The sequence below is a fragment of the Bos grunniens genome, chromosome 12 (assembly GCF_055505025.1).
Source record: "Bos grunniens cultivar Pamir isolate PY7600 chromosome 12, Bosgru_T2T1.0, whole genome shotgun sequence".
Classification (NCBI taxonomy): Eukaryota; Metazoa; Chordata; class Mammalia; order Artiodactyla; family Bovidae; genus Bos; species Bos grunniens.
Genome location: NC_141176.1, coordinates 76,853,893 through 76,875,101, shown reverse-complemented (window position 1 = coordinate 76,875,101; position 21,209 = coordinate 76,853,893). Strand labels below are relative to the sequence as shown.

General features: G+C 40.3%; 1 protein-coding gene across 1 annotated transcript in view; it reads left to right on the top strand.

Annotated features, from left to right (window-relative positions):
* The window catches only part of LOC147361934 (ATP-binding cassette sub-family C member 4-like), a 219,558-nt gene that overhangs the window by 173,354 nt on the left and 24,995 nt on the right, over positions 1-21,209 (top strand). Inside the window, 3 exon segments of the mRNA XM_086330254.1 lie at positions 11,143-11,232; positions 15,914-16,086; positions 16,527-16,632. Of these exon segments, the coding sequence (XP_086186380.1) occupies positions 11,143-11,232; positions 15,914-16,086; positions 16,527-16,632 (369 nt within the window).

Sequence of the window (21,209 nt, the reverse complement as noted above, 5' to 3'; positions counted from 1 at the left end):
GAAGTAGCTAGGTATATTCCCCAGAAAGAACACTAAGGTGAGATTATATTCAGGGAGTAGCTGCTTATCTGAAAGGATCTGGAAAATGAATTTCAAAACTTCTTTGGATGATACTCTACACATAGAACCCTTTATGCTGTTGGCACAAAGATGTTTTCAATTGAAAAGAGAGTGCCTGTGAATTCAGTATTGATGATTGTAGCCTAAAGGTTGGCACAGATCAACAGCATCTTTATCATAGTTAAATAGATTCATTTTTATATTTGGTAGATTTTTTTTCTTTTAAATCAAAGCAAAAGCTAAGTATTTTTTACACAGCCCATTCTGCTCTTTGGTATTTCCATTCCCTGAGTTTTCTTCAGTCATTGAAGAAGGTGAACCAGAGCTGTTCTGACTTCTCTGATATATTCTTGATATACTTTAGTGGAGGGCAGTTTCTTGCTTTGGGACTGAAATGATGAGGATAAAGATTGTGCTTTATCTCCTTTATTTGTAATCACTTGTATGGTTTTTGTCTTGGTCCTGGAAAACCAGGAAAGAAAACCTGGTTTTCTTTCTGTTTTTTGTTGTTGTTAAGAACAAATCTCAAAAAGATAAGAGGTAGATGTGTTGTTACTAGTAAAGAAATACAACTAGATTCTAGCCTAATGCCGTTTGCCCTTTGTTTCCAACACTGAAATCTTAGTTAAAAATCCCTGAAACTGTTCTCTGGAGCTCTTGAGGATTTTACAAGGCTTAAATTAGATTTCCTTTGTTAGTTAACAGTGTGCTTTTCTTCTGAATATGGATGATAACCAGTTCATTGAGAGGCTACAGAATTAAAAATGAAAGGTGGTTGGGGGAAACCAAGATTTAAAGTGATTTTAGGTTATTCTCTTTTGCTTGAAACAGAGAGATAAGCTGCTCCTTAAGAAAGGTCCCCAGATTAGAAATGAGAACATAGCCCTTAGGACTTGGGGAAACATCAGCAGTAGCTGCTCTTTGTATACTTTAGCTGAGGGCAGGTTCTTGCTTTGGGATTGAAATGATGAGGATAAAGATTGTGCTTTACCTGCCTCATTTGTAACCACTTGTATGGTTTTTGTCTTGGTTCTGGGTCATTTTAAGCTTCAGTTAGTGGGTAGGGTTTCTTTTCAACATAGTTTATAGTCTTTCTTCCAGCAGCATATACAAAGGTCCAGTAAGACTGCAGTTTTCAGTCTGCAGTTGTGTTGAAGGTTTATCAATTTATTGCCCTAAATGCTCTGATTCAGAGTGGCTATTTTTGGGTCACACACCTAAAATGACCTTGTATTATGTTTGTAACAAAGGAAAAAATCAATACTGAATATGACACAGTGAATTACATTTTAAAAAGTATAATCTTTAAACCATGATGAAAAAATAGTTCAGAAACTAATGTTTCATTTAAATTGTTACACTGAATAAGCATGTTTTCCTGACTGTTGTTCCAGCCAACCCTTATTAATTGAGGTTTATTTGTACTTTCAGAAAAAAATATACATGGGCCAATAAATGTAGTGTATATTTACATGAAGGTTGTATGTCCTACTGTTGCAGGAAGGTGGACCCCTTCCAGGGCCTGAAACTGGGCTCTTGTCTAACACTCGGAAGTGAATTGTCTGAGGAGACACATGTGCTGAGAAAGCAAGATATTTTATTGGGAAAGGGCGCCTGAATGGAAAGCAGTAGGGTAAGGGAACCCAGGAGAACAGCTCTGCCATGTGGCTTGCAGTCTCAGGTTTTAAGGTGACACGATTAGTTTCTGGGTTGTCTTTAGGCAATCATTCTGACTCAGAGTCCTTCCTGGTGGTGCACGCCTTGTTCAGCCAAGATGGATGCCAGAGAGAAGGATTCTCGGAGGTGGTTGGAGGACATGTGGTGTCTCCTTTTAACCTTTCCCAAACTCGTCTGGTTGGTGGTGGCTAATGTTCCTTACCAGGACCTCATGCAAATGGTTACTATGGTGCCTGGCCAGGGTAGGTGGTTTCAATCAGTGTGCTTCCCCTAACACTATCATAAATCTCTATACTGTTGTGTCCTTCAGTGTAAACATTTGTACAATTATTTATGAAATTAGTTTATTTTCATGATTACTTAGAGGTAGGTACTTTAAATAATATCTGAGAAATGGCCATTGGGAATTCCCAGGTGCTCTAGTGGTTAGAACTCCGTGCTCTCACTGCTGTGGCCCTGGTTCAATCCCTGGTTGGGAAACTCGGATCCGACAAGCTGCATGGTGCTGCCAAAAAAAAAAAAAAAGATCATTAATTTGACCTTATCTGCCCTTGCAGTATGTGTATACTATGAGCAGTTACAGAGAAGGCAATGGCATCCCACTCCAGTACTCTTGCCTGGAAAATCCCATGGACGGAGGAGCCTGGAAGGCTGCAGTCCATGGGGTCGCTGGGAGTCGGACACTACTGAGCGACTTCACTTTCAATTTTCACCTTCATGCATTGGAGAAGGAAATGGCAACCCACTCCAGTGTTCTTGCCTAGAGAATCCCAGGGACGGGGGAGCCTGGTGGGCTGCCGTCTATGGGGTCGCACAGAGTCGGACATGACTGAAGTGACTTAGCAGCAGCAGCAGCAGTGAGCAGTTTTATTAGCTTTTATCTGGTGAGTGATGAAAGAAGAATGAGTAGAAACCAAAGTGAAAACCACGAATAAAACACATTCACATATTCAAATAAATATTGTTCACAAATGGCCTGCTGATTTCAAGCAAAATAGAGCTTCAATCAGTTACTATTTTTATAAGCCATTATTTTCATTCAACATGTTTCATTAAAGTTTTGCTGATTTTTGGGAAATATACATTTGGCATGTCATAACAAAGAGAAATATTCTTATTTTCTAAATTATGTTCTTCCATCTAATAATGCTAAGTAAGCCCGCATAATTGCCAAATAGATCCTTTTAGACTGACAGTGTAGACTTAAGTGAGAGCACATATTGCAATGGGAAAATGCTGAAACGATTTTTTTTTTCCAAAGTGTGTGCCAATCAGCAGTGGTTTGGTGATAATTAGCAGAATCTTTTTAGGGCCTACAGAGTGTCTAGGGGCTCTGTTTAAAGCTCAGCATGAAGCAGCTGCAGATGTTGGTCAGGGGCTCAGAAGTGAGGGACTTCTTCTGCTGCAAAGAATCCAATTTTAGTCTCCTAGTCTTTGATGAGCTTCGTCTGCTTCAAGTAGTTTCCTAAAGAGAAGGTGAAGTGAAGTGAAATGCAAGTCATTCAGTCGTGTCTGACTCTTTGTGACCCCATAGACTATGCAGTCCATGGAATTCTCCAGGCCAGAATACTGGAGTGGATAGACTTTCCCTTCTCCAGAAAGATAAGGTGAGGGAGGTGACAATAGAGAGAGACCCTGATTACAAAATAGACCCTGATTTAATTTTTTTTAAGTCTTTATTAAATTTGTTGCTATATTGTTTCTGCTTCATGTTCCTGGTTTTGGCCACAAGGCAGATGGAATCTTAACTCCCTCACCAGAGATCAAACCAGCAACCCCTGCATTGGAAGGTGAAGTCTTAACCACTGGACCACCAGGGAAGTCCCCCTGATTGAACTTTGGGGTCTTTATGCCTGTTCTCTGAAACCACCAAATGTGTTAATGTGTTGTTGTTGTTGTTCAGTCACTCAGTCATGTCCAGCTCTTTGTGACCCCATGGGCTGTAGCAGGGTAGACTCCTCTGTCCATGAGATTTCCCAAGCAAGAATACTGCCATTTCCTTCTCCAGGGGATCTTCCCAACCCAGGGATCAAATGCTCTCCTGCACTGGCAGGTGGATTCTTTACCACTGAGCAACCATCCACCTTTTAAAAACAAAGCAATTTAATTTTTTTTCATAAATTAGCATAGGTAACACCTCTGTAGAGTATACTTTGAAAACCAGATGGCACTTTATCAAACCCTAGACCTCTTGTGGGATGTGAATTTGCCCTTTGAAAGGAGCCTGAAGGAAAATATGTTCAGGTCACATAAGCTATGACGGGCAAAGAAACATTCTTGTAGTTATAAGCAGAAAGGTCTGGTCTCTCTTCTCCTGGTTGGGCTCAAAGCTGGTTCCTTTAGGTGGCCTCTTTCAGTCCCTTTATCTCCTCAAACACTAGTTCTCAAAAAGTCTCTCATCTTGAGCCCAGAGCAGAATCTTGTCCATAGTTTAGATTCATGAGGGAAAGCAGAGGAGAGTCAGAGGAGAGGGATGAATATTGGGCACCAGCCTCCCCTTGCTTGGCCATGTCATTTGTGTAAACCTCATGTTAAGTAGCTAAAAGAAGAGAAATCATCTGGCTTGGTAGAATCTTAGAGTTGAAAATTAGAAAGAGTAATAACTTGTTGTTGTTGTTGTTTAAATCTGAGGCAGAATGGTATTCCTCTGATCAGGAACTCTTACCATGCTTAGATGGTTGTTTATTCTTTGACCCTAAATTCAAGTTTTAAAGAAACCTTAAATTTGGTCTCAGGATTTATCAGTTCAAGTCATTAATTTTGACATGTCACATGGCCACTGATTTTCATTGCTTTTTGGGTGGAGGTGTATCAGCCACTTAATCAACCTTCTGCAAATGAAGGTTAAAGTTAAATGTCTTTTTTTTTTTAATTTTATTTTAAACTTTACATAATTGTATTAGTTTTGCCAAATATCAAAATGAATCCATCACAGGTATACATGTGCTCCCCATCCTGAACCCTCCTCCCTCCTCCCTCCCCATACCATCCCTCTGGGTCGTCCCAGTGCACTAGCCCCAAGCATCGAAGGCTAATTACTTTACAATATTGTGTTGGTTCTGCCACACATCAACATGAATCCACCATGGGCGTACACTAATTTTAGATTTTGCTTAGGGATGCATCTTTTTTTGGTGGCACACAGTGTGTTTTCTGCATCCATTTCTCTCTCACCAAACTTGAAACAAAGATAACAGGGAGGAAAGGTAGAAGAGGCTGAGTGTCATTCTTCTTCATGGCTAGGGAAAAGAAATGTCTGTCTTCTTCATGTTTCTTCTGAGGCTTTTATGAATTGAGGAGAAACAGTGCAATTTGAGGCTGGCGATTCTGAGCAGTTCTGGGTACTTGTGGAAGACTCAGATTTCCTCTTGTTCCCACGTTAGTGTATCCCCATGTTCTGCACTCTTCACTGAAAGGAGCCAATTTCACTTTTTTCTGCTGTGTATATTCTGTGGCCTGGCTTATTAGAGCCTTCCAGAAGAAAACTTAAATGGCTTACATGAGCTTATATATAAGATTCTCTCCTGAAACCCAGAAAGATATTTTATTTCCAGAGTAATTTACTTATGGCTCCTCCCAAAGTAGAGGAATAGGAAGAACTATTTAAATTAAAATAATTTTATTATGACACAGGTCACAGTAGGTTTCAAGTCATCCTGACCTTGCAGTCAGTAATGAGGTTCTGTGAGGCAGGTCATCTGACGCACAGGTGAGAGAAGTGGGGACCAGCTGATGCAGACTCAAAGGTGATCTCTACATGGACAGAAGAGCCTTCACTTCAGTTCAGTCGCTCAGTTGTGTCTGACTCTTTGTGACCCCATGGACTGCAGCACACCAGGCTTCCCTGTTCACCAACTCCCAGAGCTTGCTGAAACTCATGTCCATCGAGTTGGTGATGTCATCCAACCATCTCATCCTCTGTCATCTCATTCTCCCCTTGCCTTCAATCCTTCCCAGAATCAGGATCTTTTCCAAGGAGTCAGTTCTTTGCATCAGGTGGCAAAAGTATTGGAGTTTCAGCTTCAGCATCGGTCCTTCCAATGAATATTCAGGACTGATTTCCTTTAGGATGGACTGGTTTGATCTTGCAGTATAAGGGACTCTCAAGAGTCTCCTCTAACACTATAGTTCAAAAGCATCAATTCTTCAGCCCTAAGAGGAGCCTTGCTGCTGCTAAGTCGCTTCAGTTGTGTCTGACACTGTGTGACACCATAGACAGCAGCCCACTGTCCCTGGGATTCTCCAGGCAAGAGTACTGGAATGGGTTGTCATTTCCTTCTCCAATGCATGAAAGCGAAAAGTGAAAGTGAAGTCGATCAGTCATGTCTGACTCTTCACGACTCCATGGACTGCAGCCTACCAGGCTCCTCTGTCCATGGGATTTTTCAGGCAAGAGTACTGGAGTGGGTTGCCATTAGGCCCCAGTAATTGACATTCTCCTTGCATGTGTGGAGACGTTTCATTTACACATGTGGAAAGATTCCAGATCCTGGGAAGACAGTTTTACCAGCAGAGAAAATAGCCTGATCTTTATTCTTCAGTGCCAATGTGAAACTATTTAATAGTTCTGCTTTGAGGCACAAACCTGAAAGGTTATGGCTGTGAGCTGTGAACGTTGCCAGTATTCTTGGTCTCCAGATGAGAGAATTTCAATCCAGGACCAAAGACAACCACTTTTGACCACTCAGAGCTTTTGTGTAGCAGTATTTTTTTTTAACGTAAAAGGGATACAGAAAGCTTCCAGCAAAAGGCACTGGAAGGGCTTAGGAGAGTACCCACTTGCTAGTCTTTAGCAAGGCATTATATATTGTTCAGATGAGTTCAGTTCAGTTCAGTTGCTCAGTCCTGTCTGACGCTTTGCGACCCCGTGAATTGCAGAACACCAGGCCTCCCTGTCCATCACCAACTCCCGGAGTTCACTCAAACTCACGTTCATCGTGTCAGTGATGCCATCCAGCCATCTCATCCTCTGTCATTCCCTTCTCCTCCTGCCCCCAATCCCTCCAATCATCAGAGTTTTTTCCAATGAGTCAACTCTTTGCATGAGGTGGCCAAAGTACTGGAGTTTCAGCTTTAGCATCATTCCTTCCAAGGAACACCCAGGACTGATCTCCTTTAGGATGGACTGGTTGGATCTCTTTGCAATCCAAGGGACTCTCAAGAGTCTTCTCCAACACCACAGTTCAAAAGCAGGAATTCTTCAGTGCTCAGCTTTCTTCACAGTCCAACTCTCACATCCATACATGACAACTGGAAAAACCATAGCCTTGACTAGACAGACCTTTGTTGGCAAAGTAATGTCTCTGCTTTTGAACATGCTATCTAGGTTGGTCAAAACTTTCCTTCCAAGGAGTAAGCGTCTTTTAATTTCATTGCTGCAGTCACCATCTGCAGTGATTTTGGAGCCCCACAAAATAAAGTCTGACACTGTTTCCACTGTTTCCCCATATATTTCCCATTAAGTGATGGGAGCAGATGCCATGATCTTCATTTTCTGAATGTTGAGCTTTAAGCCAACGTTTTTCTTCTCCTCTTTCACATTCATCAAGAGGCTTTTGAGTTCCTCTTCACTTTCTGCCATAAGGGTGGTATCATCTGCATATCTGAGGTTATTGATATTTCTCCCAGCAATCTTGATTCCAGCTTGTGCTTCCTCTAGCCCAGCATTTCTCATGATGTACTCTGCATATAAGTTAAATAAGCAGGGTGACAATGTACACCCCTGATATACTCCTGTTCCTATTTGGAACCAGTCTGTTGTTCCATGTCCAGTTCTAACTGTTGCTTCCTGACCTGCATATAGGTTTCTCAAGAGGCAGGTCAGGTGGTCTGGTATTCCCATCTCTTTCAGAATTTTCCACAGTTTATTGTGATCCACACAGTCAAAGGCTTTGGCATAGTCAATAAAGCAGAAATAGATGTTCTTCTGGAACTCTTTTGCTTTTTCCATGATCCAGTGGATGTTGGCAATTTGACCTCTGGTTCCTCTGCCTTTTCTAAAACCAGCTTGAACATCTGGAAGTTCACGGTTCATGTATTGCTGAAGCCTGGCTTGGAGAATTTTATGCATTACTTTACTAATGTGTGAGATGAGTGCAATTGTGCGGTAGTTTGAGCATTCTTTGGCATTGCCTTTCTTTGGGATTGGAATGAAACCTGAGCTTTTCCAGGCCTCTGGCCACTGCTGAGTTTTCCAAATTTGCTGGCATATTGAGTGCAGCACTTTCACAGCATCATCTTTCAGGATTTGAAATAGCTCAACTGGAATTCCATCACCTCAACTAGCTTTGTTCGTCGTGATGCTTTCTAAGCCCCACTTGACTTCACATTCCAGGATGTCTGGCTCTAGGTCAGTGATCACACCATCGTGATTATCTGGGTCATGAAGATCTTTTTTGTACAGTTCTTCTGTGTATTCTTGCCTCCTCTTCTTAATATCTTCTACTTCTATTAGGTCCATACCATTTCTGTCCTTTATCAAGCCCATCTTTGCATGAAATGTTCCCTTGGTATCTCTAATTTTCTTGAAGAGATCTCTAGTCTTTCCCATTCTATTGTTTTCCTCTATTTATTTGCATTGATCTCTGAGGAAGGCTTTCTTATCTCTCTTTGCTATCTTTGGGACTCTGCATTCAGATGCTTATATCTTTCCTTTTCTCCTTTGCTTTTTGCTTCTCTGCCTTTCACAGCTGTCTGTAGGGCCTCCCCAGACAGCCATTTTGATTTTTTGCATTTCTTTTCCATGGGAATGATCTTGATCCCTGTCTCCTGTACAATGTCATGAACCTCCGTCCATAGTTCATCAGGCACTCTATCAGATCTAGTCCCTTAAATGTATTTCTCACTTCCACTGTATAATCATAAGGGATTTGATTTAGGTCACACCTGAATGGTCTAGTGGTTTTCCCTACTTTCTTCAATTTAAGTCTGAATTTGGCAATATGTGAGCTGCTAATCATAGATAAAAGAAACACCTCATGGCTGACTGAGAGAACTGTACCAGGCTCCTCTCCCATAACATATATTCTGAGATAGCATCTGCAGGAGGGGGAGCTGTCTCCCACCAAGGTGTCTCTGGGTGAGATAAATTGTATCCAAAAAGCAACTGACATCAGTTTTCAAAGAAAAGCTGGTTTCTATTATTTTATTTTTTAATATAAATTTATTTTAATTGGAGTCTAATTAGTTTACAATATTGTATTGTTTTTGCCACACATCAACATGAATCCACCATGGGTATACACGTGTTCCCCATTCTGAAGCCCCCTCCCACCTCCCTTCCCGTACCATCCCTCTGGGTCATCCCAGTGCACCAGCCCTAAGCATCCTGTGTCATGCATCGAACCTGGACTGGCGATTCGTTTCATATATGATATTATACATGTTTCAATGCCATCCTCCCAAATCATCCCACCCTGTCCCTCTCCCACAGAGTCCAAAAGACTGTTCTATACATCTGTGTCTCTTTAGCTGTCTCACATACAGGGTTATTGTTACAATTTTTCTAAATTCCATATATATGCATTAGTAGTCTGTATTGGTGTTTTTCTTTCTGGCTTACTTCACTCTGTATAATAGGCTCCAGTTTCATCCACCTCATTAGAACTGATTCAAATGTATTCTTTTTAATGGCTGAGTAATACTCCATTGTGTATATGTACCACTGCTTTCTTATCCATTCATCTGCTGATGGACATCTGGGTTGGTTCCATGCCCTGGCTATTATAAACAGTGCTGCGATGAACATTGGGGTACACATGTCTCTTTCAATTCTGGTTTTGTTGGTGTGTAAGCCCAGTAGTGGGATTGCTGGGTCATAAGGCAGTTCTATTTCCAGTTTTTTAAGGAATCTCCACACTGTTCTCCATAGTGGCTGTACTAGTTTGCATTCCCACCAACAGTGTAAGAGGGTTCCCTTTTCTCCACACCCTCTCCAGCATTTATTGCTTGCAGACTTTTGGGTCACAGCCATTCTGACTGGCGTGAAATGGTACCTCATTGTGGTTTTGATTTGCATTTCTCTGATAATGAGTGATGTTGAGCATCTTTTCATGTGTTTGTTAGCCATCTGTATGTCTTCTTTGGAGAAATGTCTGTTTAGTTCTTTGGTCCATTTTTTGATTGGGTCATTTATTTTTCTGGAATTGAGGTGCAGGAGTTGCTTGCATATTTTTGAGATTAGTTCTTTGTCTGTTTCTTCATTTGCTATTATTTTCTCGCATTCTGAAGGCTGTCTTTTCACCTTGCTTAGAGTTTCCTTTGTTGTGCAGATGTTTTTAATTTTAATTAGGTCCCATTTGTTTATTTTTGCTTTTATTTCCAATATTCTGGGAGGTGTGTCATAGAGGATCCTGCTGTGATTTACGTCGGAGAGTGTTTTGCCTAAGTTCTCCTCAAGGAGTTTAATAGTTCCTAGTCTTACGTTTAGATCTTTAATCCATTTTGAGTTTATTTTTGTGTATGGTGTTAGAAAGTGTTCTAGTTTCATTCTTTTACAAGTGGTTGAGCAGTTTTCCCAGCACCACTTGTTAAAGAGATTGTCTTTTCTCCAGTGCATATTCTTGCCTCCTTTGTCATTGCATTGAATCTATAGATTGCTTTGGGTAGTATACTCATTTTCAGTATATTGATTCTTCCAATCCATGAACATGGTGTATTTCTCCATCTATTAGTTTCCTCTTTGATTTCTTTCAGCAGTGTTTTATAGTTGAAAAACTGGTTTCTAAGAAAGATACATTGTTTCATTAACATTGCCTAAGATAGGATATTCCTTTGAGCAAAATATACTGTTTTGCTGAGCAGTTAGCAGCTTGAGGGTTGAAAAAGTTAGTTTCAGATAGTCCCCATAGCAACACTGGATTTGAGAAACCTGCTATGCAAAGGAATGGTCCTTTTTGCCATCTCTCCATCTTTGAAGACCCTGGTTTCCCTGCCTGCCTACCTATTAACCCTTTCAAACCTCAACTAATCATGCTCTTGGTATTTCCTAGTATCACACAAGAATTGACAATTTATCTAGTGCTATTGGTGTAAAAATTTATTATTTTAAATAATAATAAATAATTATTCCTCAAATAATTATATCCCCATTTATTTTTTTATTAAGCAGGTATTACCAGTGAGGCATTGAAAAAAGTCAAATCTTCCTTTCTGTTCTTCAGATTTTTCTTAAGGTGACACAGCTCAGCCCTTTCTTTTTTTAGTATTCAGTGGTCCAGAGGATATTTTGCAGCACAGTTTATACAACTGAAAATTATTTTAGAGATACTGTTTTTGTAAACAGGCATTTACAACCTTATTATTAAAGATTACAGTGAATTTTTATTTTGTTCACTTTAATTCTGTATGTACTGAAATAAAATGGATAAAGTTGACTAATAACATTTACTATTTTGGGTTATTTAGGAACCTGTTTTATTCACGGGAACAATGAGGAAAAATCTGGATCCTTTTAATGAACATACAGATAAGGAACTGTGGAATGCCTTAGAAGAGGTAATTTATTAAATGTTATTAGTTTGTTAGCATCAGTATATGTGTGTGTACATTTATAGCACTGCAGGCAATTAAAGGGGAGCTTATCCATGTTACTGACTTTGATTACCTCCTAGCAAAACATTGATGACTTGTGTATTGATGATGAAAACCAAGAATATAATGCCTCATATTTCCACTGTAGCTTTTCCCCTAGAATCCAAAGCAACTAGACACATTACCTTGTCTTTGTGTTGTGTTGTGTTTAGTTCCATAGTCACATTTGACTCTTTGTGACTTCATGGACTGCAGCATGCTAGGCCTCCCTGTCCCTCATCATCTTCCAAAGTTTGCCCAAGTTCATGTCCATTGCATCAGTGATGCCATTCAGCCATTTCATCCTCTGATGCCTCTTCTGCTCTCAATTTTCCCCAGCATCAGGGACTTTTCCAATGAGTCAGCTGTTCACATCAGGTGACCAAAATACTGGAGCTTCATCTTCAGCATCAGTCCTTCCAATGAGTATTCAGGGTTGATTTCCCTTAAGACTGACTGGTTTGATCTCCTTGCTGTCCAAGGAGTCTTTTCTAGTACCACAGTTCAAAGGCATTGATTCTTTGGTGCTCTATCTTCTTTACAATCAAGTTCTCACATCCATGCGTGATGACTGGGAAGACCATAGCTTATACTATCAGATCAGATCAGATCAGTCATTCAATCATGTCCGACTCTTTGCAACCCCATGAATCGCAGCACGCCAGGCCTCCCTGTCCATCATCAACTCCCGGAGTTCACTCAGACTCACGTCCATCGAGTCAGTGATGCCCTCCAGCCATCTCATCCTCTGTTGTCCCCTTCTCCTCCTGCCCCCAATCCCTCCCAGCATCAGAGTCTTTTCCAATGAGTCAAATCTTCGCATAAGGTGGCCAAAGTACTGGAGTTTCAGCTTTAGCATTATTCCTTCCAAAGAAATCCCAGGGCTGATCTCCTTCAGAATGGACTGTTTGGATTTCCTTGCAGTCCAAGGGACTCTCCAGAGTCTTCTCCAACACCACAGTTCCAAAGCATCAATTCTTCGGCGTTCAGCCTTCTTCACAGTCCAACTCTCACATCCATGCATGACCACAGGAAAAACCATAGCCTTGACTAGACAGACCTTTGTTGGCAAAGTAATGTCTCTGCTTTTGAACATGCTATCTAGGTTGGTCACAAGAGAGAAAGAGGCTGATACTCCCTGGTTTACTTAGAAAACCAATAAAGTCCCTTTGACACAGGACTTGCATCTCTCACGAAGGCACTGGGTGCCCTCTCTCGGGGGGTGAAGGCACAGGGTGCCTTCTCGAGAGAGTCTTAGAAGCCTGGGCAGGAGATTGAGCAAGACGAGTCTCTGTGCTCCAAGGAATCAGCTGAGGGGAGAGGGAAGAGGGGGAGGGAGGGAGAGAGAGAGGGAGGGGGGGAGGGAGGGAGAGAGAGAAAGAAGAGAAGAGAAAAGAAAAGACCGAAGCTCTGATGGAGCAAAGGTGCTTTAATGATTTTTCTGTGAGTATATATAGTCTGTAGTACAAGAAGTTTCTTTTGTCAATGATAAAGATCTGAAAACCAAACGTACAGTAACCGTTACCAAGGGAACAAGGGATGATGATGGTCACAAGGTCAGGAGACAATCCATATCTCAAGAAAGGGGATGGAGACAAAGCAGTTTTGTCGTAAAGAGAATGTTTACTAAAGGAGATTTAAGCCTATCTCACACAATGACCCCAGTTCCTGGGAGCAGCGTGCTGTTCCATTTAAAAAGAAACAAAGGACTTGTGAGAAACAGCACATAGGAATCCTGTTAAACATTCCCTGACACATGTCCATTTCCCAGGACCTTGTATTTAGGTGAACGGGCTCCCTGCTTACTTCCTTTACTGCTGGTCCTGCTCTAGTAAAAGCTCTTCTCCATCTATTGATTGCATTTCAGTGTCTCTTCCAGCCCACACCAGCCTTTCTTTGTGAAAAGTAGGAAGGTTCTACAAAATATGGAGACCATCTGACATCTCACAATCTCCTGTGAGGGGCATTGGCACCTGGCTAGTAGATACAGTATATGTAGTAGGTTACTCTGAAATCATGATAATAGAAGTGTTTGTCTTATAAATTCAGATTATTACTTTCAGTTTTGCTGTAGCTTATTACTTTCCCAAGCTCAAAAATAATCTCAAGCATTTTATACTGAGATTTTATAGTTTTCAATAGTATTATTCTCTCTGTTTTCCTTAAATTATACCTTTTTAAATGCCTTCCACAGTTACATTATGATGTTATTGTATCTTGAAGCCAGTTAATTGTTAGAAGAATATATATTTTTATACTTCCATTTAGTAAGAAAATAGTACTGTATATAAATTATCTGTATGGATTTATTTCCTAATTTATAGGAGCAGATGTCACAAGAGAAAATGCACTTATAGCTTCATTCATACATCCAACAAATATTTATTGAGAGACCATTAGACAGGCATAGTTGCAGATTCTAGGATCATCACAGTCATCAAAATTGATAAAGCCTCTACCATTTAGCTTAAACTCTTGTGGAGAAGATGGAAAACCAGTCAATGCATGTGTAATAAAATCTCAGTGCTGATACATGTGAAGAAGAAAATAAAGCAGAACATGAAGAGAGGCCAGCTGACAGCATTGTTAATAATGGACAATATCTGTTGATTTCTTTGTATCAACCACTACAAACTCTACACATACTGATTCATTTTATACTCTGACGATGTTAGCAACTACATACCTTTATTATTTCATCTTCATGTTAGTCTCATTCTCACAGTCTCAGAAAGCAGTGTTTACTGGAAAACATTTTCACCTCACAAAAGCCTCAGTCCTTGTAGGCCGAAGTGGAAAACCTGAAGGAAAGTAAAAAAACAAAAAACAAACAAACAAAAAAACAGCTTAGTGATGAGATATCATCCAAAGTGAGAGCAAGCGTGACATTATTTCTTTAAAGTTAAGACATCAGTCTTATGAAAGACCAATTTGGTGTACAAAGATTACTAATGTCAGCTCAGAAGGAAAAGTGATAAAAGCTTTGCCACTGTCACACCTTGGATTAGTCCCATCACTGGGTTCAGATGTATGAATTTGTTTCATAGATAGAACACTAAGTCCTCTTCCTTGTAATGGAGGAAAGGGGGTGACTAAGCTGACATCTTCCATTTTATAATTTTCACCACAAGCACTTGCATCACAATCCAAATCTTACCCTTTAGATTCTGTAAATATCAATACCATACTTAATCCTAAATCAGAATTCCCTCTTTCTGAGCTTGAACTCCATCAGGAGCATAATTCAGGATCATGTTCATAGAAATACTCCAGCATTTAGGATACCATGAAAATGTTGCCCTTTCACCCCTGGTGTTTTGTTATTTGACGCTGTAATTCTGGGTCCCTGCTCACTGGCCATCACTCATCAATCTGTTGGTCTTAATCTGAAGTATATTTACTTTTTGTTATTTAACCTCAAGCATAGTATGGGTTTGGTTCTTATTCCATAATATTTCTCCAAAACAAATATTCATTGAAATGACTCCTACCAACCAGTGACTTTCAGATTATCTCTGGCAGTTAAAAGTTTGTTTTATTTAATCTTATGATTACAATTTTTAAAATTTTTTTATTAAAGGATAATTGCTTTACAGAATTTTGTGGTTTTCTGTCATACATCAACAAGAATCAGCCATAGGTACACTCATGTCCCCTCCCTCCCGAACCTCTCTTCCATCTCCCCCTGCAACCCACCCTTCAGCTTGATACAGAGCCCCGTTTGAGTTCCCTGAGTTAGACAGCAAATTCCCGTTGGTTATCTATTTTACATATGGTATTGAAAATTTCCATGTTACTCTCTCCATACATCTCCCCTTCTCCTTCTTCTCCTCCCCCCATGTCCATAGGTCTGTTCTCTATGTCTGTTTCTCTGAAACTGGAGCCTATTATACAGAATGATTGCAATTTTTTCAGAGTAGATTAATATAAACACCACCCATAGCCATGGTCTAGGGGAAATAAGATGTTATGTTGTGTCCTGTTTTTCCTGAGTTTTCTCACTGCAAAACATTTATGACACTGAAGAAAATCCAGTTGACTGGAAAAACAGATATGGGGTTAAATTTTGGAAGGAACCAAAGCCAAAGTAGGCCCCAGGTTTAATAATATATGAGGTACAGTTTGCCATTGTTTGATTTTGTATTTTTTTTAAACTTTTAGGTCTTCCAAAATGGCAAAGTACTGATAAGATTATATCTTTACACAACCATACTTCCTAAAATAATTTTGTTTAAAAAAAATTTCCCTTAGTGTACTAAGATCTAGAGAAAATATACTTTGGGAAAACTAAAGATCCTTTTAACTTTTCTGTTTAGATCAGATTGGGAGAAATAGCTTCATTTCTTGAGAGACTTCCTTAATTATCCCTGGTGGGGTTTCTGGTGGATGTCCTATGGCGGGGATAGGGGACACTGAGATCTTTCTGTCCTGAGTTGACTCCACCATCTTTCTCAGTGAACGCTCCTTGGAAGGAGCTCTCCCCATCAGGTGGCTGTACATGTAAGATACACAAGAAGTCCTGAGGATGTCAAAACTCTAGCATATTAGGCTTATCTCCTTCAACAGAAATTTGTGTAGGAAAATGTTCTTTTTTCTGTATCCACAGGTACAACTTAAAGAAACAATCGAAGGTCTTCCTGGTAAAATGGATACTGCCTTAGCAGAAACAGGATCAAATTTAAGTGTTGGACAGAGACAACTGGTGTGTCTTGCCAGAGTTATTCTCAAGACAAATCAGATATTGATTATTGACAAAGCCACATCGAATGTGGATCCAAGGTAAGGGGTTGAGGTCCATGAAACCTGGAATCTGAATTTTAAATGTGGTAAATGGAAAATGCTTGATGATGCTTAAAAATGTTTTCAAGTGTTCTCTTTGTCCCAAAGAAATATCTTGATAAGATTAATTCTAGAAAACAAAGAAACTAAAGCATGTTATATGGTATTAATATTGTTATGAGACTTCCTATGAGAGCAAAATTCCTAAATGTAGCTTCTGATAATTTCGAGCTTTCAAGGGAAGAATATTTCCCATTGCTTTATGAAAAATGGTAAATTTGTAAGTAGACTTTTTATACTTAGTTTTTCAGAAACAAGATTAAGTCATAAAGCATGGATTTAAAAAAAAAAAAAAAACATCATTATTATATATAATATTTTTAAGTCTTAAGTCTGGTTTTCCTGTCTTTACTAACTAAACTGAACTTCTTTGATTCCAGAACTGATGAGTTAATAAAAAAAGCAATCCATGAAAAATTTTCCCAGTGCACTGTGGTAACCATCACACACAGATTGAGCACCATTATTGACAGTGACAAGATAATGGTAAGAGCCTTACCTGTGGAATTTCAGTTATTTCCATTTTTGTTCAATTTTACAATATATCCTTCCTTGTAAAACATTATAGAAACCTCTAATAAGTTAACTTTCTCTTAATTTTTCTCCATTCCTGACAATAACTTGGGTACTTAATTATACCTTCAGAATGTACTATTAAATAATCAACCAATAATTGCATATTTTCATATTAAAAGTTTATTTACACTGTCATTTTTCTTAAAGATGGCCAACCATGAAAATATTCCAAATCCAAGATAAGTCTCCATATTTCAGAGTAGTAGAACATGGTCATTTTTACTATGCCACAGTTGTTTCATTATTTTTAGATTACCATAATCAAAAACTGAGACCTTTGGGAATTCCCTGGCTGTCCAGTGATCAGGACTTCATGCTCTCACTGCGAAGGACCAAGGATCCCTGGTTGGAGAACTAAGATCCCACAAGCCACAAGGCATGGCAGATTAAAAGAAAAAAAAAAAAAAATAGCCTTTTATTTAGATTACCAGGAGGCCATTGGCTAAAGTTGAAGAATTTCTTAGCTGTTGCTGTCAGAGGGAATTCCATGAGAAGAAAGGGCCTGGTGAGAAAAACAAAGTATTTTCACAGAAAGCACTTAATAAAGGAAATATGTCACATAGCAATTGGAGGGCTAGAAATGTTAGAAACATTGAGTTAATAATTTTAGCAGGCAGCTACTGTGTCCTAGGACAAATCTCCAGACCCAAGAACTCAAGAGGAGAGACCCTAATGAGTCTGTGCTCAGACCTCCATGGAGCAGTCACTGTCCAGGTGCTGGTGATATTTGTGAGGGAGCAGGATGGGGCTGGTTCTCCACATGCTAATGGACCCTGGAATCTGGAGTCAGGTCCCACTGCTGAGGTGATGCTGCAGGATTAGCAGAAACTAGACACAGTCTGTTTGCTCTGTGAGTCCCTCTAGTGCTCCCTACTGAGTCGTGTCTGACTCTTTACGACCCCATGGACTGTAGCCTACCAGGCTCCTCTGTCCATGGGATTCTCCAGGCAATAGTCCTGGAGTGGATTGCCATTTCCTTCTCCAGGGAATCTTCCCAACCCAGGGCTGGAACCCGGGTCTCCTGCATTGTAGACAGATGCTTTATCTTCTGAGCCACCAGGTAACCTGGTGGCTACTGGTAGGATCTAACAAAGAGCCAGCTGGCCAAGAGTGGAAGTGAAAGTCACTGGATCATGTCTGACTCTTTGTGACCCCATGGACTGTACAGTCTATATATAGACTTCTCTAGGTCAGAATACTGGAGGGGGTAGCTTTTCCCTTTTCCAGGGGATTTTCCCAACCCAGGATCGAGCCAAGTCTTCTGCATTGCAGGCCGATTCTTTCCAGCTGAGCCACAAGGGAAGCCCAAGAATCCTGGAATGGGTAGCCTATCCCTTCTCCAGGGGATCTTCCCGACCCAGGAATTGAACCGAGGTCTCCTGCATTGCAGGTGGATTCTTTACCAAATAAGCTGTCAGGGCAAAGTGTTTCTGAAATGTGATTTGCAAAGAGCCAGCCTCTTCATTACAAAAGTATAGAAAGAAAGTTAAGTCAGGGCTGAGAGACTGTAGATAAACAACTAGCAAGTCTCTTAAATAGTAGATCTGGACTCAGCACACAGAGCAGGCTCTAAGCTTTGGTGTTTGGATATCTGTCTAGTATCTTTCCTGTAACTTTGATTTGTCCTTTCTTTCTCAGAAATTAGTATTTCCTTCCTTAGCTTTGTTTTCCTCCTTCCTCCCTCCTTTCCCCTTTTCTCTCTTTTTTCGACTTCTCTTTCTTTTTATTTTCCCTCTGTTGCTGAATTTCCATAAATCTTAGGATGTGGATTTATAAAATGACAAGGAAAACCATTCCTCAAAGAGAAAACTTTGGCTGCAAATAAGCCCTAAGGAATTCAAGTTGTTTTCAAGCGAATTCCCAGCCTGTGGAAACAAGCTAATATTACTCATTTTACAGATGCTAATTACTGTCACAAGATCCTGCAGTATCCAGTGTTGCTGATTAGAGATGAAGTAAATAGATAAGGAGAGCCTGCACAGTGCTTAAAAGGCAGCAGAGTCAACTTTTATTTCAATGGTCTATACTAAATAGGTCAGTCAGTATATACTAAACAGGTAATAATCAGTAATAAATGGTCAGTAATACTCAAACTTCCTTATGTCCAGGGATAATGGAGTTGTCTCTTTTGACTTCTTGAGCAGTTCCTGGAATATCACCTCCTGCCTACTCCCCATGCATTGTCAGGTGGGATCACCAGTGGGGACACTGAGTAGATACCAGACTGTCAGCCTCGAGGCTGTGCCTGTGGCCTCACTCCTGTGAGCTGGCCATACTTAGGAGTGAGTTCTGGAGAAGAAAATGACAAAAATGGGGCATCTGCAACCAAAGGGATGCTCTAGGCTCAAAGCAGTGTGTCTGGTCACCTGAACTGAAACATCTCAGTTAGAAGCAGGCCTCTCCTGCAGAGTTGTATGAGGGACCTGATGACATTCCAAGATTTTAGGACAATGACTTTGAAATGCCAACAACTTTGTTTAGCATCAAGCATCCTTAGTGCTTTGTTTTTGTTCTTGAGTGCTAGTTGGAAAAGTAACCTTTTATTTCTACTCTTTACCTGTCACTTTGTTATTCTCACGTCTCAGCACTGTATTTTGCAGACTGCCCCCCAAAGACATATTTCTTACACAAGGAATGATTGATGCTGTGAAATTTCCCTTTTGAAACCCTTTTTCAAGCTTTAGAGGCAGCAATAGAAAGATGACTTGATCTCTGGTGTGAATAAATTCTTTGTTTCTAAATGTACCCTGGAGATGTATTTTTGGGTTTTGGTATTACAGCATTCATGGAAGCAGCTTCCTGTTACTACCTAATTCTTATACATGCTGTCACTTTGGAATGTAGCCTCTGTGGTAGCTCAGATGGTAAAGAATCTGCCTGCAAAGCAGGAGACCTGGGTTTGATCCCTGGGTCAGGAAGATTCCCTAAAGGAGGGAATGGCAACCCACTCCAGTGTTCTTGCCTGGAAAATCCCATGGACAGAAGAGCCTGATGGGCTACAGTTCTTGGGGTCACAAGGAGTTGGACACATCTGAACAACTGATACTTTCACTTTGGAATGTATGATTGGTTAAGGAAACAGTAAAAAGGACAGCATTTGGCAGACCTGTCAGTTGCTTAGTTCTAAGTCTTTATCTATCAGTACTTGATCCATAGTTGTAAACGTCTAGTTCACAAGTACCTCCTTAATCAATCATCTTTGTTGCCATTATCAAAATATGTCCATTTGTTTAATGTTTTACTTACCAGTCAGTTCAGTTCAGTTCACTCAGTCACGTCCGACTCTTTTCGATCTCATGGACTGTAGCATGCCAGGCCTCCCTGTCCATCACCAACTCCTGGAGTTTACTCAAACTCATGTCCATTAAGTCAGTGATGTAACCTCAGATTTTTCCTTCTTTGTCAATATGTTCAACAAGTCCTTAACCTAGTTTTACAAAACAGTTTACAGCCCAGCCCTTCCCCACCTTTCTAGTTTTGTCCCTCTCTGATCCCCCGCCTTCCTTTACAGCTAAAACCACACTGATGGTCTTTCAGGTCTCCAAATGCAGTCTCTTACAGGGTGTCCTTTCTCAACTGTTGGTGGCTTAGACTAATGTCCCTGCAGTGGAAATGGTGAGATGGCTGGATTTGGGATAGACACTGAAGAGGAGCCAAGTGATGGACTGAACGTGGGATCTGAGGGAAGAGAAGGGAAGTACAAGGGTTCTCTTTGGAGCCTGTGATGATGACCTTGTTTTCCATGGTGACTTTGCCCTTCACTATGGAGCTGACCTTCCTACTCCTGTTTTGGGAGACCTTCAGTTTAAGGCTGTCTGGTCAAGTCATCAGTGATGTCACAAGGAGATCCCAGTAGGAGATGTAAATCTGGCCACTTGTTTACATATTGGTCTGACCTGGTTGCAGCTGATGACTCTCTGGTAGGAATAGAAACAAGAGACATGCATCCTCTAGCTTCAGGGCTGGAGAATCATCCTCTGTTCTACACCCACCCCAGGTATAAACCTTGTATTATTTTCTAGAGCTTTGGATTACCAGTCAACTTTCAATCAGCAAAAACACCATAAGTATTGTTCTTTCTCAAAACTTTGACTTTCGAGGCACCTGTTTTTCTTGATTGATTTAGAAATACAGGAATATGGGGGATAGATAAATTAGGAATTTGGGATTAATAGATACACACTGCTGCTACTGCTACTGCTAAGTCACTTCAGTCATGTTAGACTCTGTGTGATCCCATAGATGGTAGCCCACCAGGCTCCCCCATTCCTGGGATTCTCCAGGCAAGAACACTGGAGTGGGTTGCCATTTCCTTCTCCAAAGATACACACTACTACATATAAACAACAGGACCTACTGTATAGCACAAGTAACTATTTTCAATATCTTGTAATAACCTGTAATAGATAAAAATCTGAAAAAATATATAATCTGTCTCTCTATATATTTATATATGTACAACTGAATCACTTTGCTGTATACTTGAA